The sequence below is a fragment of the Ceratotherium simum genome, chromosome 34, assembly GCF_057802395.1.
Source record: "Ceratotherium simum simum isolate JZ-2026a chromosome 34, ASM5780239v1, whole genome shotgun sequence".
In the NCBI taxonomy this organism is placed as follows: Eukaryota; Metazoa; Chordata; class Mammalia; order Perissodactyla; family Rhinocerotidae; genus Ceratotherium; species Ceratotherium simum.
Genome location: NC_141933.1, coordinates 20,748,290 through 20,765,625, shown reverse-complemented (window position 1 = coordinate 20,765,625; position 17,336 = coordinate 20,748,290). Strand labels below are relative to the sequence as shown.

At 54.8% G+C, this 17,336-nt stretch overlaps 3 protein-coding genes across 10 annotated transcripts in view; 1 reads left to right on the top strand and 2 right to left on the bottom strand.

Moving 5' to 3' along the window:
- Nucleotides 1-1,694, top strand: part of CSTPP1 (centriolar satellite-associated tubulin polyglutamylase complex regulator 1) — a 185,199-nt gene extending 183,505 nt beyond the window's left edge. Inside the window, exon 9 of the mRNA XM_004436930.3 lies at nucleotides 1,407-1,694. Within this exon, the coding sequence (XP_004436987.2) occupies nucleotides 1,407-1,566 (160 nt within the window). The 3' untranslated portion in view covers nucleotides 1,567-1,694. The remainder of the gene's footprint in view (nucleotides 1-1,406) is intronic.
- ARFGAP2 (ARF GTPase activating protein 2) lies at nucleotides 1,615-12,523 on the bottom strand. The gene is made up of 16 exons (XM_004436927.3): nucleotides 12,362-12,523; nucleotides 12,077-12,195; nucleotides 11,419-11,491; nucleotides 10,757-10,888; nucleotides 10,589-10,669; nucleotides 9,430-9,508; nucleotides 9,083-9,139; nucleotides 7,926-7,978; nucleotides 7,334-7,470; nucleotides 7,104-7,235; nucleotides 5,098-5,226; nucleotides 4,884-5,018; nucleotides 3,799-3,925; nucleotides 3,547-3,640; nucleotides 3,306-3,424; nucleotides 1,615-2,862 (listed from the first exon to the last, which is right to left on the bottom strand). The coding sequence occupies exons 1-16, from the start codon at nucleotides 12,431-12,433 to the stop codon at nucleotides 2,842-2,844; spliced, it is 1,560 nt and encodes a 519-aa protein (XP_004436984.1). The 5' UTR covers nucleotides 12,434-12,523; the 3' UTR covers nucleotides 1,615-2,841.
- Nucleotides 12,524-13,162: 639 nt separating this feature from the next.
- Nucleotides 13,163-17,336, bottom strand: part of PACSIN3 (protein kinase C and casein kinase substrate in neurons 3) — a 20,910-nt gene continuing 16,736 nt past the window's right edge. For all 8 annotated transcript variants that reach the window (XM_087423001.1, XM_087423004.1, XM_087423005.1 and 5 more), the window contains 7 exons: nucleotides 16,242-16,477; nucleotides 15,975-16,130; nucleotides 15,200-15,375; nucleotides 14,937-15,057; nucleotides 14,618-14,754; nucleotides 14,072-14,193; nucleotides 13,163-13,683 (listed from right to left, as the gene is read on the bottom strand). In XM_087423001.1, coding sequence (XP_087279127.1) covers nucleotides 13,568-13,683; nucleotides 14,072-14,193; nucleotides 14,618-14,754; nucleotides 14,937-15,057; nucleotides 15,200-15,375; nucleotides 15,975-16,130; nucleotides 16,242-16,477 — 1,064 coding nt within the window. In that variant the 3' untranslated portion in view covers nucleotides 13,163-13,567. The remainder of the gene's footprint in view (nucleotides 13,684-14,071; nucleotides 14,194-14,617; nucleotides 14,755-14,936; nucleotides 15,058-15,199; nucleotides 15,376-15,974; nucleotides 16,131-16,241; nucleotides 16,478-17,336) is intronic.

The following is a 17,336-nucleotide window of genomic DNA, read 5'->3' as shown; positions in this document are numbered from 1 at the left end:
TTTGGTGCTCAGTCTCAGCTTTTCTGGCAGGACTGGGAGGTGGGGAGGACCTCTCAAGCCTGGAGACCTGCCTCAGATAACGAGCAGAGGGGCTTACCTCCTGCACATGACAGCAGCCTTTCAAAGGAAAGGTGCTCACAGCTGGAATGGGCCTTCAGAAAACAAGCTCACAGGGTTCAAGGCTGGGTTCCCATAACTTTAAAGACACTGGCCACAGGGCCGGCCCCGTGGCTTAGTGGTTAAGTGAGCGCGCTCCACTGCTGGCGACCCGGGTTCGGATCCCGGGCTCGCACCGACGCGCTGCTTCTCCGGCCATGCTGAGGCCGCGTCCCACATACAGCAACTAGAAGAATGTGCAGCTATGACACACAACTATCTACTGGGGCTTTGGGGGGAAAAAATAAATAAATAAATAAAAATAATAATAAAATCTTTATAAAAAAAAAAAAAGACACTGGCCACAAAGGGTTAGCACTGCAGAGCCTTCTGGCTAGTTTCATCAAACATTTGCCAAGCACCTGCTCAGGATCAGGGCAGTGGGGATGCAGCTGTGAACAAGACAGGCCTGAGGGGTCCAAGCTTCCAGCTAAGACTGGAGGAAGGTAAGGACAGGCGGTCTTCAACTTCCTGGAACGGGGCAGGGGTCCTCCAGAAAAGTAAAACCCATCTAGGGACGCAAGCAGAAGCAGTCTGCCTCCTCCAAAGCCAAAGAGGTCACCATCACCAGGCACATACATTTCCCTGGGCTCACCCCTGCCCAGCCCAGCCCCCCTGGACAGTTAGAGCAACTGACTCCCAACGCCCGGCAGTGCCGGGTCAGCACTGGACGTTCCAGTCCTGCCGAAGCTCCAGGCCACATGGTGAGCTCTCTGGGCCCACAATCATTTGCAACTTCCAGCTGATTGAGAGCAGTTCGAAAATCCTGGCACACACCAGAATCACCCGAGGAGCTGTTTACAGTGCATATTACCAAGCTCCAGTTTGGGATGGGGAACAGAAATCTGGATTACGTCCATAGCTGGAAGTCCCAGGTCCACACTTTGGAAATCACTGGCTTAGAGCCCCACGGCTCTCTCCACTCATCCTAATCATCCATCCCCAGACCAATGGCATACAACTATACCCTGAGGACGCCTGAGGTAGCAGAGAGATGTTCCAGGAGCCCCTAGAGGGGACGGGGCTGCCAGGCCAGGAGTTTACACACACACACACGTCCTTTCTTCCTGGATTTAAAAGGGTTCCATTAAGGTCTTGTTTTCCAACTCCACTGAGAACCGCGTCCCCAGACAAGCCTACTATTGGGGTGAGGTGCATGGCTGCTGAGCCTGCTCGCCTGCCTGCAGCCGTATGGCTCAGAGGATGTTAAAGGTCCAACTAACACCAGCTCTTTCCTCCGCGTGCAACAGGGTGGTGAGGTCGAGGCTGCACCGGACCTCGCGGCAGCACAGGGCCGAGGAGCCAGGGGCCTTTGGCTTTCAGAGAAGAGACAAGCTGGAGGCCCCGGAGAGAGTGCCCTCAGCTTCGGCAACAACGCCCTACCCCTATCGGTGGGAGCCCAGAGAGTGAGGCGAGGGGCCTGCACTGGGCAGGGAGGCAGGATCCAGAGGACACTACTTCACTCAGACCAAGAGGGGCCTGGGGCCCCATTGGGGATTTATTTGACACCACTTTGTTTCAATACAAACAGTCCAGAAAGAAAGTCACATCCCTTTGGGGGAGGGGGTTGGGGGAAGAGTGGTTTGTTGCTTGGGAGCCCAACCCTCAACCCACAGGGGGTGGGGTGAGCCCAGACTGCCAGCACGGCAGGGAGAGATGGCACCAAGGATGACACAGTGCCTGGCCCAGTGGCCAGGGGCAGGCCTGCAGCTCTGTAGGCGCCTGAAGCTCTCACTGGTGGGGTGCTGTCCAGGCCCCTCTAAGCCCAGCATGATGCAGAGGAAGAAAGTTGAGCCCCAGGAGCCTGCTTCTGTCCCTCATGTCCTCTGCTTCCTTGGCCAGCATTACACTCACAGCATCCGGAGCAGGGCACAGGGCAGATGAGACCCACCAAGCAGGGGAAGAAGGGACAGAGTCTCAGGAAGGGACAGAGGGTCCTGTGGTCCACAATGGATGGTACAGAAGGACTCCGAGACACCCAGGAGGAGAAGTAATCCTCCAAGTGATCACTGTAAAAAGGGGTGATGAGACAGAAGATCACTCGGGCCTCCAGTCTGATCCCAAATGAAACCTTTAGGTACCATGTCAAATTTCTAGCCCTTACTAAATAGGGCCCAGATGAAGGTCCTTCCCCTTTCCTGCCCTCTCCTGGTGCCCAGAAGAGGCCACTGGAGCAGCAACAGCAGCAGCCAGTCCAGAGCCTCCCTCCCCTGGGGGCTGGTCTACAGCAGAACTCTTTCTAGACCTCCCCACTGGTGCCAGAGGATGGGGGCCAAACCCCCAGATGACCTGGAAGGATCCTAGAGCCGGCAGAATAGCCCTACACTTTTCCCTCTCCCTACTTGGGGAAGGGCTGGACCCAGAATAAGCCATCCTGAGGGAACACCCCCCCTCCCAGTGCGGCAGGACAAGTGAGCAGCAGCTTTAGGGGCAGAATTGGAAGGACAATAACCTAGCACACAGAGGGGTGGGGGGCGGGGGATGAAGAGCTCCATCTGCAGGCAGAGGTCAAGGGCTAGCACTGCCCATCCCCTCACCCTAGATCCTCAAAGGCCACCCCGCTCCCACACCACACATACAGAGTATCAGTTCCTCCCCAGCTTCCACAAGGCAAGCATCCCTGCGCTGGGAATCATGGGGGTTTTGCTGCCATCACCACCATGTGCCTGAGCCATGAAGCATGGATCAGTAGGAACCATAGCGATCCTGGGGATGGGGAAGAAAAAAAGAAAGAGAGTCAGAGTCTCTAACCCACAACACCCTTCCCCCAACACACCCCGCAGGACTGGGGTACCCAGGGGAGGAATCAGGCACCAATCTCACCATGGCAGAGACTGTTTTATATTTTGTTGTGACCAGATCCCAAGGGGGAAGCCCTGCCTGATCTCACAGAAGCTGGGGCAGGAAGAAAAAGAGTAGTACAGGTGACAACACTAGGGGCAACATCAGTGCAGACATGGCATCACCTTAGGGAGAGGCCCAGCCCTGGTACCAAGCTCAAAGGAAGAAAGCTGCCCCTCCAGGAAAAGTAAATGCTCTTTCAGGCTGAGGGGCTACCCAGCAGCAGTGTCTGGATGTGGTGCTGAAGACCAACTCCAACACTGCTCTTTAGGCCCCTCCCACCCCAGCGCAAGCAGCCCCAGGCTCACCTGCAAAGAATTCATCACACCATTGGCTAGCACAGCCATCTTCCCAGCCACAGACTTGACACCCTGCTTAAACTGGGCGATGTCAGCTGTGGGGAGCACATTCCCCAGAGACACGCCACCTGTAAAAGCAAGGGGAGGGGTGACCCAGAACCCTGCAGGAAGCAGCCCTTCCCAGTCCACAGGGCCCTCCAGCCCTGCTCACAGGCCTCGCCCGGTGCCAACCACACCACTGGGGCCCTACCTGCTCCATGAGCTCCGTCCACGTCCCCAAAGAGGTCTGAAGAGCTGATGGCGCTACTGCCTGAGAGCTGCTGTAACCGAGACCTGGCTTCATACTATGGTGAAGAAAAGGCAGGGCCTGGGGATCTTCTGGCCAGTGACCCAAGAACTCATATAGGCCAAGACACCCTGGTGCTAAAGCCCAAAGGAGTAGCAGGGATGAAGCTCTTGCTTCTACCTGCTGCCTCCAGGCTCAGGGTGGACAACTACTTACCTCAGCATCCACCTCCCGCCCAAAGAACATGTCAGACGAGATGGCTTTGGCTCCTGCAAATTTCTGACGTGCTTCACTGGACTCGAGGCCTGAGCTCCGGCTTTCTACTTCCCTCCGGTTTGTGACTCTACAGGGTAGACATGGGACAGTATCCCTGACCTTTCCCATTACTATCAGACACCAAAAAATGCAGCACTGGCCCCATGTGGCTATAGCTCTGGGACTCAGGGGCCCTCTCGCCCAGATGAGGGCCCTCCCTTCTCCACATTAAAGCCGAGGAAGAGAGCTTATGTTACCTCTGCTAGGCAGCATGGAAATATGGTTTGGAGGGACCTAGGCATCTGCCCCAACCACTCCAGCTTCATCAAGGTTCAGGATGTTATGTCACTCCTGCTACTCTATCCCTAGTTACAACTGGCCTAACACTAGGGTGACCATATGTCTCCGTTTGCCGAAGGTTTATACCTACTCTCCTGGCATAATTATTAATACTACCCACCTTTTACTCTCAAAAGCAACCCAGTATGGATGAAAAGGCGTATGGTCACTCTTACCTAGCACTGATACACACAAACACTGGGCTAGGTGTTTTATAGTTCCATTACATTTAATCCTTCCAGCAGCCCTGTGGAGTCATTACTTAAGTCCCCATTTTACAAATGCATTATTTGCAGATAATTTATCAAACAATGCCCAGATTAACATGGAATAAGCTTTTAAAAAAATAAGTAAGATGAGAGCCAGAAACCCAGCTTGGGAGGACAGGAATGAAGCATAAAATCAGGCCCCTCCTTCCAGAGAAATGAACCTCGAGCAAAAGAAGCTCCTAGGCCTTCTGTGATGATAAAGCACAGCTCAAACGAAAGCCTGATTCCTGCACTGTCTAGTCCGGTAGCCACTAGCCACATGTGGCTATTTAAGTTACTAAAATGAAATTGACAATTCAGTGCCTCGGTTGCACCAGCCACATTTTAAAGGCTCAGTAATCACATATTTAGTGGCTACCACATGGGACAGTGCAAATACGGAACATTTACATCACCACAGAAAGTTCTACTGGACAGTGCCGCCCACGACCACTCCACCTTTCTGAGATAGGCCGGATGCTTGAGATGGTCACTTCTGGCTCCTTCTCCTCCATCCTGTCCATACCCCAGGAGGCATCTGTATCCCAGCGGGAACCAAAACTTTCCCCCAAGGAAAAGGGGTTGTCCTTGTACCTAGGGTGACAGTAGAGTGGCTCAGAGAAGCCTGAAGATGAACATGGTGACCAAGTCTGCACCCCAACAATAACCTTACTTTGGGGGTCCAGAGGCGAAAGTACCAACATCATCAAATAAGTCCAGCTGCGAGCGGGAAGATTTTGCACTCACTGGGGTTTCCTGCTCGATCACCTGCATCTCAGACAGCACTGAGTGGGAGACGGAGCTGTGGAGAAGAGCAGAGCCGCAGCAGGAGAGCAGTGGTGAGCAGTAGTGTCACGACACATGAGAAGAGGCCCGGTGCTGGCATAAACCTGGCTTCTCCTTCCCTGGGCACCACCAGAGCCTCCTTTCCCGGCCATGCACAGAGCTGGGCCGGACCCAGCAGAGAGTGCTGGGACCCAGGTCAACTCGAGTGTCGACACACCAACTCTGTTCTCTCAAAGCAGCGTTTCCCTGGCAAATGCCTGTTTGCCTGCTGTAATTTTAATAATAATGTGCGCCAAATGGTAGTGCTCTCTGTCCTGGAAAACAACTCCCAGACTTGCTGCCCTAAGAGCCACATCCTTCAGCAAGATGGCTACATACACACAAAAAGGGAAAGATGAAACATGCCCAGAACCAGAGAAAGGAATCTAATAGCATCAAAGGATGAGTTCTTAATTATCCCATCACCCCCGCTGCCCTGCTTTTTGTTTACAGGTGGCATTTCAAAGTACAGAGCCCCGCTTTATGCACTAAGACCTGGATCTGCTGTCTGGATTCCCAATGAGAAGAGGCCTTGAGTTGGGCAGCAGGACCAACTCTCAATGCCTCTCTTTCCTCCTGTGTCATGCTCCACGGAGGCATTTTAAGGATTAATTTCATTTAAATAAATTTATTTAAAAATATCTATAGCTTTTAGATGGCAGAACCCCAAGGAGTGAATATTTTGCAACAGAGCTTTAAATAGGGTGGGCTGGGTTCAAAGTAAAAGATTCTTCTGCACTACAAAAAAGAAAAAACAGCTGAAAAATGGTTCCTACCCTTTAACCCAGTAATTCCTGTGACCAAAACAGAGAAGGGGAGGAGACCTAAAGTCCTTTTTGGGATTAAAATGGTATGTTTCCGATTAGCTGTGGGTTACACTAGTAGCATACAGACTGAACAGGAATAACTTAAATCCACCTGGCACATGTTCTGAAAGATTACATAGAAATATCCAGCCTTATCTTCTTGCAGAGAAGTGAGCATAATGGCCACACAATCTGAATTTGGAATCAAATAGTTCTATGTTCAAAACCTAGTTGTGCCAATTACTAGATCCGTGGGCTTCAGAAAAGTTGCTTAACTGCTCTGAGTCTCAATTTTCTCCTCTATAAAAAGGGGTAACAACACCTCCTGCACAGGACTGCTGTGTTTAAGTACATTAGGCCAATGACAGAGCTCACGCCCCCCTCTAAAGGAGCAGCCACCACTCAGCACAAGCTAACTGTAGCCAGGATTGCTGGCCCCAGTGCTGTCAGATATGCCAATTTTCAAGCGAGATCAAAAATCTAGTATTACTCTAGAAATCTCTAGATGTTAACTCAGTGTAGAGCACACAAAATGCAAACAAGAACTGGTTTGTGGCCCTTGTTTTTAAGAAAACCACAGCAACACAAACCCAGTGGCCCTGAAACAGGAAGGATACCACCCAACCAAAGGGCATTTGAATGTCTGGGGGCATTTCCAAGTGGGATGGTGTGTGGCAGCACAAAGGGCATTTAGCAAACAGAGATTAGGGATGCTAAAAGCCCTGCAGTTCTCAGGGAGGTCTTGAAAAGCAAAGACCTGTCCCACCACTCAAAATGCCATTAGCCTCCCATCAAGAAACACCACCATAGTCTCTTCGATATATTGAAAGAGCACCTGATCCTATTTCATTCTTTCAACAAATACTTAGTGAGCACACACCTACTATGTGCCAAACACGGTACTAGGCACTTTAAGACAACAAGCAAAGCCATCTATTCAGCCCCAGAGGGAGACTAAACCTAGAACCCCAAACTGCTAGGAAGAACCTGCAATGGTTCCCAAAAGAACAATGGCATTGCCCGGCCACACCCCAAAGCTGAGCCTCACCTTCGGGATACCAAGCCCATGCCCAACCTCTCTGCCTGTTCTCGCTTCTTCCCTTCCAGATTCTGTAGCTTCTTCTCCTCCTTCTTACGGTCAATTTGGAGCTCCTGGTAGGCTAGACGCATGGAGGCAACCCTTGGAGGGAACAAACGTGTCAGAGGCCAGCATCCTTCGTGACCTGTCCTGCCTGCCCACCCAACCCCATGAGCTGGGGCCCTCCGGCAAACACTCACATGGACTCCTCGGCCTGCTTCTTGGCATCAGCCACCTGCTGCTCACGGAGCTTCTCTGCCACCTGGGCCTGTCGCTCAATCTCACTGAAGCTCTGGCTGCTCACCTTCTGGGCCCCTAGGCCTTTCTTGGCACCCAGCTGGAAGGAGAAGCATGTGACAGAGGCCTTGCCAACCAAAATGTCCTCCCTTCCCTCCCAGGCATTGGTACTCCAGCCACACCCACAAGGAAAGGGGTCCTTCTTTAGGGTAAAAAACAGGAGCCCAGTCAGCATGGTGAAGGGAGAACAGTGGTTCTGCTGGAGGGCATGAGGTGGCCCACACAACCCCAGCAGAGGCCTCAGGGCCTGAGGACAGCAGCTAATGCTGACCAGGATCAGAATGTGCCAAGCACTCAATGCGCATGATCTCACTGATTCCTCCCAGGAGCCCCTTGAAGATGGGCATCTTGACAGCCCTCCCAGATAATTTTCAGAGAAGTTAAGTCCCTCTGCCAAAGTCATACAGCCAGTTTAAGTGGTAGGGTCAAGGGGTGAACCCAGGCAGTGGGACTCCAGCCCCTAACCACTCTATCATACTGCCTCTCCCCACCTACCCCTTTCTTGGCTGCTGCTGGCTTCTTCTTGCCAATGAGGGAGGTTTTCAATTCTGTGTGAGAAAGAGGGTGCATGAGTGAAGACAAAGCGGGGTCAGAGGCAGCAGCTCAGTCCACACCATGCAGCTTCCCAGCAAGAGCATCTAGAAACAACAGCCTCAGGCAGGGGAAGGCAAAGCTGCCACCACCAGTTCAAACCAATGGCGTCGGGACAGTCCAAGCCAGACAGACAAGGTTAGGGGAGGTTACTGACTTCCAGCAGATTGAGACAAGAACCTAGACCTGTAGCACCAGACGGTCAAAGTCCCTGAACCAATAGGAAGATTGCTAGGCAGGGGGCTGACGCCAAACACCAGCCTCAGCTCCTAGAGCAGGGAGCTGGCGTACAAAGGGCTGGGCTCCCCAAGCCGCTGTTGATTACCTCTGGCAGGAAGGGCCCCTTTAGGTGACAGACACATGGACTCTGGAGAGAAACAGACTTGTGGCTAACAAGGGGCCCACCCCAGAGCCTCCGTATAGCTCCCACGCCCAGACGCCACAGTTATCTTCAGAGGCCTCCACAGGGCCCCACTTTAAACCAAACCATGCCAGCCTTCTCATGGGGTCAGTCTGACAGTCATTCTGCTGGCTTTCTGTCCCAAGCCCCAAGGGTCAACAAAACAAACCAAGGTCAACATCTGGATTGTTCACCCTGAACCAAGTCTGAAGGACACTAAGGAAGGAGAAGAAAAGTGCTGAAAGATAGGCCAGGGACTGACTGAGAAAGCACAACGTCACCTCCGGCCACGGGCAGCTCAGAGCTGTCCCCCCATCCCATGACATGGACTGGACAGGCCAATCCTGCCTCAGACCCCAGGGTGAGGTGTCCAGTCTCATGCTGGCCTCCCAACACTTTGGCTAGACCCCGCCCCAGCCACGGAGGCAGACCCCAGGCCTTGCAGGCCAGCCCACCCAGGTTCATCAATTCAAAGGGCCTGGCTCTAACATCCTGGCAGTTGACGATGCAGCCACGAATTCAATCCCAATCCCCACTCCAGAGAGGTCAGATGCTTGCTCTCCTGGGGCCTCAGTCCACATGACCAGGCAGCAGATCTGAAAACAGCCCTTGAGGCCCACCCCCTCCCAATCGCCCCACCCCTGCCAGCTGGCATACTGACCCAGAGAGGCTTTGGGTGAGGTGCCAAGCAGGTCTGTGTTGGGGCCATGCTCCGGCTCTGTGGACACAACAGTGGGAATCAGGTGTAAGGCTCAAAGCTTCCTGTGACCTCCCCTTAAGGGAAATGATGGGACAAGAGTAGGGGGCACTGGCTTTCCTCAGCTTGCTGAGGCCACCAAAAGATAAAAGGAATGCCTACCACTTCCTCCACGGGACTGAAATGAATCCCAGCCCACCCAGAGATACAGAAGACCTCCCACTCCTATTCCCTTGGCCAGGTGTCCCCTTCCTAGCCCCAAGTCCTCTCCCAGGACCAGGGCACTTGATTGGAATCCAGGCTCAACTCACGTGCCAGGCCACTGCTCTCTGATGGGGCTGGCTGCTGGGTCTCTGCTGGGTCAGTGGCTGGTGCATTCCAGGCAGGGGGCTGAAAAGGAGGCCAGATCACAGAAACCTAGATGAGTCATTCCTGACGGCAGGGAGCACCAAGAAACTACAAGAACTTTGGGGAAACAAGACCCTACTCCAAGCCCATGAGGTTACTGACTCAAATTATAGTTGCTATTCACTATGGAGAAAAGAAGCAGGAAACGAGCAGACACCTCCACTACCTACTTAGAGCCAGAGCCCATTCCTCTAATTTAATAACCACTAACCACTACTGGATACTTACCATGTGCCAGGCACAAGTCTCAAGGGTTTTCACATATAAACACATTTAATTATCACAACAAACTCAATGAGGTAAATATATCTCCACTTTAGAGACTGAGGTTTTGACAGGTGAAGTGACTTAGCCACCATCCTAGAAATGCTAAGTAGAGGAGCAGGGAATCAGACTGAGACAGTCTTACTACAGCACCCAGTGCCAGCAGAGGGGAAACCTCACAGCAGGGGGCTGCTAGGGAGGGGATCCTTTCATTGTCCCCAACCACAGTGCCTTTCATTTTTTGTGTGTGTGAGAAAGATCAGCCCTGTGCTAACATCTGCTAATCCTCCTCTTTTTGCCAAGGACGACTGGCCCTGGGCTAACATCCGTGCCCATCTTCCTCCACTTTATATGGGATACCGCCACAGCATGGCTCGACAAACGGTGCGTCGGTGCACGCCCGGGATCCAAACCTGTGAAACCCGGGCCGCTGCAGCAGAGCGCACGCTCAACTGCTTGTGCCACCGGGCCAGCCCCCTCACAGTGCCTTTCTTATAGGGAAAGAATCTGGGAAAAGTTGTTTGAGGTTCCTGACACCTCTTGAGCCTTCAAAGAAACTTCTCCTCCCTAACATCCCAGTTTACAGGGGTCCGTTCCTAGAGAGGGCCACACTGCATCCCCACTCCTGGGAGAAGGAAACACCCGGGCCTACCCAGCAGTGGGCCCCAGACATTCCCTGTCTGAGGTATCACACCAAGGCCAATGGAATCCACACCCATGATCGCAGAAGGCCTTGGCCTGGGTAAGTGAATCACCTGTCAGGAACAATAGTGGGAAACATTCCTTGTGGGCACTCACTTGAGTGTGTTCTGTGAAGAAATCAGAGTCCTTCTTCTCCGGGGAGTGACTGGAAGCACTACTCATATTGTCTATCCAAAGCTAGAAGAGAGAAGACAGCCTTGAAACACAGGGCTCTGAAGATTCCCACTCACCCCACTACCCCAGCCCCAGGGAATAGGCACTTACATCAGTGCCATGCCTAGCCAGGGCCGCACTCCCCAGCTGTCGGATCTTTTCCCGATACATCTGGGCAGCTCGGCTATTATATTTGGTGTTGGCATCACTGGCTGTGCATCCATGTTGGCGGAAGAAAGCTGTCTGGAGAGCAAAGAAGAGAAGAGAGCATGCTACAGGTGATTCTCCCCAAAGCAAAAGAGGCACCCCCTTACAACAGCCTGGTTATTAATTATACAGGATGATGTACTCTATTGATACCAGCAGTTTTTCATAGAAGTAAAGTTACTCAAAAATTCCTGCAAAGAACACAGCCTCCCACCCTCTGAGATGGCTGATTGAAACCCAGCCCTCACTCAACCTTGCCTGAGAACAGCGTGCCATACCCACTCTGCCCATCCTTCATCCAGGCCCACAAGACCTGGATGACTGCAGAGGCCCCAACTCCCCTGGCCTTTCCCCCAAAAAATCTATCCAGATTAGTCTGAATCTGAAGCCCCTTTGGGAAGAACAGTAAGCCATTTCCAAGTTTAGAGAACAGTGCAGGGTTGCTATAGGCCAGAGAACTCTCTGAACAGACAAACTGAGAAGGCCTCCTAAAAAGTCATTGTAAAATTAGTCTTTAGTACCCAGGCAGAAGAATGGGGCGGGAGGATGGTAAGAAGGAACTTTACCGCATTGGCATTCCCGCCGACCTGCATACACCTTAGCTGGAACCAGCTCCAGTTGGAATCCAACTCTGTGGACCTGTGTGCAAGGGCTGCGTGTCACCCACCAGCGGATACCAGGAGACCCTTCCCTGGCAGACCCAAACCTGTCATTTGGCCTCGGGCTGCAGTAGGCGCCCAAAAAAACATTAATCAGCCACCACCCTATTCGTCCACTCGACCCTGTCCAGGAAAGCTTTGCTCTTCAACTCATCTAGTCAAAAGAGTACTAATTATTTTCCAGATCCGAAAAGAGATGAAATTCTCAGGCACTCAAGCTTGGATTTGGCTTCCTCGTTAAGGACAGCCACAGTCTCACTTCAAACGTACTCGACGAATGTACCAGCAACGACAAGGTCAATGCAGCTAATTTCTCCCTCAAACTAACGCTCAAAGTGTCAAGTTTGACGGCCAAGAAAAAAGGGAGTTTTGACCCAGACGCGGAGATGAACCGCCTATGTGGCAAGGGGCTCGCACAGGCGGCTCCCTCCCGTGGGCGGCTACCGTACCCCCGGCGGGGAGGTATCCGAACACCGAATTAGGGCGGTCCCAGGCGACGCAGCCGCTCTCCCGTGCTGAGCTCACAGCCCCGGGTAGCAGCACACCAGGCGCACGGAGCCCCCACCTGACGAAGCTGAGATGGACGCCCAGGGAGCGGTGCACCCCCGAGCAGTCAATGCACAAGAAAACGCCGTATGGGATGCTGGCCCAGCTCGGATTCTTGGCGCCACAGTCGAAGCAGGCCTAAATGGAAGAGGAAATGAGCGATGATCAGGGTTCCCGAGTCGAGGCTGGGTGCTGACCCCCCAGGAAAACAGCCCACGTCGGCCCCTCTCTCCCTCAGGCCCCAGGGGAGCCAGGAGAGGCTTTCTCGGCTGGCGCAGACCCCGCGCGCCTCCCGCTCACGCACCTTGTTCGTCGGAATTGCGCGAAGCCTCTTAAAAAGAGTCTGGATTTCCGTCTTGCTCGGCTCCGCCGCCATTTTCTCTCCTTCCCAGACACCACCGCGACCAACAGGTCCCGTCACGGGCCAATCCGCGGCCGGGAAGGCGGAGTAACCGGGTTGGTCTCGGCAGTGCCCTTGCCGGCCGAGGGGTGGGGGATTTGTCCGATCTGCACCAATGAGCGGCCGGCGGAACGACGTGACGTAAGCAGCCTCGGACTCTGCATTGGTCCCCCGAGTCAACGCTGCGCTGGGCCGGGGCCAATCCGCAGCCAGGACGGGGCCAACCCGCAGCCGGGGCGGGGCGACGGCTCGCGGGCTAGCCCAAACCTTGCCGGAGCGCTGCCCGGACGTCTGGCTGTCCCCGGAAGGTGGAGCCAGTTCCCAGATGGCGCGGGCTGCGAGGCCGGGGACCGGGGCCTTAGCTCAGGCCAGTTCCCGATGGATGAGTAATGATTAACAGTCCTACCAAGCACTCATGGTCCCACTGGCCTGAACGGGAAGACAGACTGCCCTGGCTCCCGCCCAGCTCAGAATTCGGCGTGCCTCCAGCCTTGGCCGGCTTACACCAGGCCTCATCCCGAGTCCCTTCCACCCCAGGTTAGGGTCCTGAAGTTCCAGGGCAGGTACCAAGCTGGCAAACCTTGCCCAACCCCCGGCCCCATAACTCGAGGCCCGCGGACCTCCTCTCCCTCGGTGCCTCTCTCCAGATGCCCTCTGGAGGCCTGGTATGGGTGGAGTATCAAAAAAGACGCACACAAGCCTGACTGCTTTTTTTTTTACCCCAAGTTTAATACACACTAGAACAAGCCACAAAAGAGGGTGCTGCTAGCCCAGAACTACACTCACCCCAAGTCCACCCCAGGAACCCTAAAACACAGAGACCAGGTACTAGGTGCACGGCTCCTGGGGAAGCCCAGGCATCCCTGAGCCCTTCTGTCACCTCCTGACTCCCCCATCTTACCCTCAGCCTACACTCCGCTGGCCCTTCCCTACCAGTCCCTTCCTAGACGCAGGCCCCTCCCCTCCCTGGGTCCCAGGACTTCCTCCCTCCTCAGGGGACAGAGGGGCAGCAGCAGCACGATGGTTCAGGGCCCTCAGGTCCGGCTGTCCAGAAGAAGCTGGGCTCCGACTCAGGGTGGAGAAACATTGCAGACCGGCTGTGAGGGTAGGTCAGGCCCCCACACACTCCACGTAATTGGCAGGATACAGGCCAATACGGCCACTCTGTAACTGGCCTTGGCACCAGCCCTGCTCATCCTCCTCGCTCATCTTTAGCAGCTCCTCCCCTGGGGGAAGGGGGATAGGTCACTGCCAATGACCCTGGCCTGGCCCCTGTTCCTGCAATTGGGTCAAGGACTGAGGGGGAGGGGATAGTACGGGAGCCCAGCAAGGAGAAGAGACATGGCTCAGGCAGAGGGAGGTCCAAGTCAGGGAGCCACTCCACCCCAGACCCTGAATGCAGCAGTCAGGCCCCAGCTGGTGACCCTGAGGGGCAGGAAGACACTCTGACTCTGACTCCCAAGGGCTGGACCCAGAGCAGCCTACGAGTCAGAGAACTGGCCCTTCAGAAGTGGGTATCTGGCACCTCTTTTTCACATCCCTGTTCAGGCTAACAAAGGGGGCGGGGCAGGGGGCTGAAGCCTGGAAAGGAACAGGAAAGGGGTCCCAGGGTACCTGCTCGGAAGCTCAGCTCATCAGCTTCCTGGCCAGCGTAGTCGTAGAGTGCCCGCACCCGCACCCCGGCCGCAGCCCTCCGGGAACTCTCCTCATCTGACCACTCCTCCTCGTGCCCACCACTGGAGAGGGAGACACAGGCGCAGGCTCAGGGCACAAGGAACCCCTTGAGCGAGAGAGCCTAGGACTCAGGGCCAAGGGCTCACGCCCTGGAGGGAACCCTGGGAGAGGCCTGTGGGGAAGAACTGGAAGATTCTAGTCTGATCTCTGCCATGCAGGCCTGTGGGCTCAGATGTGCTTCCTGCCTGTGGGCTCAGGTGTGCTTCCTGCCACACACAGCTGACATGAGCAGTAGATGAAAAATCTGGAAAAAAACTGGAAAATCTAAACCAACATAGTATCATTACAACTACTAAGTAGGTCCTAAGGTCTCTGGCCCCGATTTGCAACCCACTTTGGGTGTGAAGGGAATGAAGGGAAGGAGACAGCAGAAAGGAAGGTAGGGCAGGGGTGTTTCCTTCCCACAGCTAGGTTCCTCACTCTCACCCTGGGGACCCCAGGGACTGGGGTGGGGGCACGGCGCCATCTCTTGTGGCCACGATGCTAGTCAGAGTAACCTCATCCGGGCTCCGGCCACCCTTCTCCTTCCGGCTGATTGTCCTCTGTGTGTCCAAGGACCACTCCTGTGGGGACAGTGCTTAGGGTCAGGCTGGGCTGGAGGCTGTGGTGGCAGCCAGGTCATCCAGACGCCCTTCACTTACTTCATCCCAAGCCCTAGCCTAGCCTCGCCTCCCTCCTGAGGTCCAGGCTGAGCCCAGGGGGAGCCCACCCCACCTCCCAGCCCCAGCTAGCCGGGAATCCGTACCTCAAACTGCGGCCAGTTCATGGCCATACCCGGCCCGTGGGTGCTACGCCACCAGCGCAGATCCTCTTCATCACTGGCTGCCTCGATGCTCTGATGCAGGTCACGGTGGAGTTCATGGAACCTGTGAGCCAAGGCACAACCTTCAGACTTGGAAGCCCTGGGTCCCTGCACCCCCCAATCTCATTCAGCCCAGCCAGAACCCGGGAGAGATGGAGGAGACCCAGCATTACCCCAGATCTCCACGCCCACCCCGCAGGCCATACCTCTCGCTGCTGGAGAGGTCGAGGTGCTGATGTAAGGTAAGCAGCACATCCTTGAAGAAGAGGAGCCGCTGGCGCTCCGCGGCCTGGCAGGTCTCGAAGGCCTGCTCCATGTCCTCCATGTAGCGTGGGGTGTAGCGGTGCAGCTCTGCCAACGTCTGCTCGTACTGGGTTTTCACCTGGGTGGGAGAGGAGGGCGCCTGGTGAGGGCGAGACTTTCTTCCACTCAGGACTCCGCTGGTGTTTACTGGGCACCTGCCATGGGCTAGACCCTGGGCGAGGCACAAGGGGCCATCAGTCCCAAGACCTGGCTCCTGCCCTCAAGGACCCCGCAGCCTATTAAGGGAGGTGACATTTGGACATGCAGCTTTAAGAGTCTGATGAGTGGAGATTGAGATGAGGTCAACCTATGGGGAGGGGTGGGAGAAATCAGAACAGGCTTCCTGGAGGAGGTGGAAGCTGAGCAGAGGACGGGGAGGATTTGGAAATGCAGAGCTAGAGGAAAGGGCACTCTGGCAGAGCAAGTAAGAGAAGACATCCCAGGTGGTACACGGTGAAAGGAAAGGAGCTGGGAAGGTCTCAACTGCTAAAATTATCCCAGTGCCTGAAATTGCACCGTTTCTTCCCCTGGGTAAAGCATCATCTTTTCTCAGGTTCCTCCTTTAAATGATAATGTGGAGAGAGGGTAGCAGGTGGGGATTAGAGCCATAAGAGTGCTGGGCACTGGAAAAGGCCTTCAGGAAGCCCTGAGCTGGGCCGGCCGTCCTGCGGCCTGTACCTTCTCGGCCTCCTTGGTGCAGCGTTCCACCCGCTCCTGCAGCTTGCGCAACTGCTCCTGGGAGACAGCACTGTCTGCCTTCGCGTGACTCTCCCGTGTCTGGGCAGTCTTCTCCTCCTTCCGGGCTGCATGGTAGCTCTTCTTAGAAGCCTCAACCTGGCATACACGGGGACCACTCTGGAGCCTGCATGCACGCCCTGGCCCCCTTCAGCCCCGTGCAGGCCCAGCAAGGGGCGTGCCTCTGATGCCCATCTCTCCCAGGCTCACCTCCTTCAGCCTCTTCAGCCAGGGTTTCTGGGCCTTGCGGAAGCCGTCCTCGGCAGCCCGGCTCTCTCGGAAGCCACCCAGCACAGGCCGGTGGAAGGCCCCCCGCTGCCAGGCACGCACACGCTCACTGTCCTGCCCTTGCAACTTCTCCCGAACCTCGAGGTGCAGCGCGCTCAGCCGCTCGGCCGCCGTGAAGAAGGCGTGCCAGGCCTTCTCCAGCGTGCCATACTGAGGGCCTGCAGGGAGGGACGGGGCTTGGGCCAGGCCAGGGACTCCACTGGAAACAAGCCCAACCCCTCTCAGTGGGTGCTGCTCTGGGTGCCAGGCACAGAAGGGGGACGCAAAGATGAAAATGATGTCAGGTGCTGATTGAACACCTACTCTGTGCCTTGAGATCTCACTGAATCCTTGCCTCATCCGCCACCATGAAGCAGTGTCAGGATCAACATTTAACCAGCGAAAACACGGAGGCCCAGAGAAGTGAAGTGAATTGCCCAAAGCATTCCAGCTACAAGTGGATCTGAGATTTGAACCCAGGTCTGTGACATAAACCACTACACTCTGTTGCCTCAGAGGGAAGAACCAGTGTCTGTCCCCGAGGAAGGCAGCTTGGGAAAGATCCCAAGCACCTGAGTCAGAAGGATTGGGCTTCAGCTCTTCCTAGCTGTGTGACTTCAGGCAAGTCACTTAGCCTCTCTGAACTTCCGGATTCTCCTCTAGAGAATGGCTAGAACAGGACCATCTCCATCAAAGCGTTGTTAGAAATATCAAAATAGGGGCCGGCCCCGTGGCTTAGCGGTTAAGTGCGTGCTCTCCGCTGCCGGCGGCCCGGGTTCGGATCCCGGGTGCGCACCGAGGCACCACTCCTCCAGCCATGCTGAGGCCGCATCCCACATACAGCAACTAGAAGGATGTACAGCTATGACAGACAGCTATGTACTGGGGCTTTGGGGGAAAAATAAATAAATAAAATCTTTAAAAAAAAAAAAAGAAATATCAAAATAACTCATGACCATACATTGCAAACTCCAACAGGACGACAGTGAGAATAAACAGGAGGATCTTCCCTCTTTAAAGGGAAGGCGACAAGAGGTG

Excerpts from the sequence above, each read along its gene's own strand:
- ARFGAP2 (XM_004436927.3), bottom strand. The coding sequence starts at position 12,433 with ATGGCGGCGGAGCCGAGCAAGACGGAAATCCAGACTCTTTTTAAGAGG. Across the intron at positions 10,670-10,756 it reads TGGCTAGGCATGGCACTGAT|CTTTGGATAGACAATATGAG; the intron begins GTAAGTGCCTAT and ends TCTCTCTTCTAG. Across the intron at positions 9,509-10,588 it reads TCTTCACAGAACACACTCAA|CCCCCTGCCTGGAATGCACC; the intron begins GTGAGTGCCCAC and ends CCTCCTTTTCAG.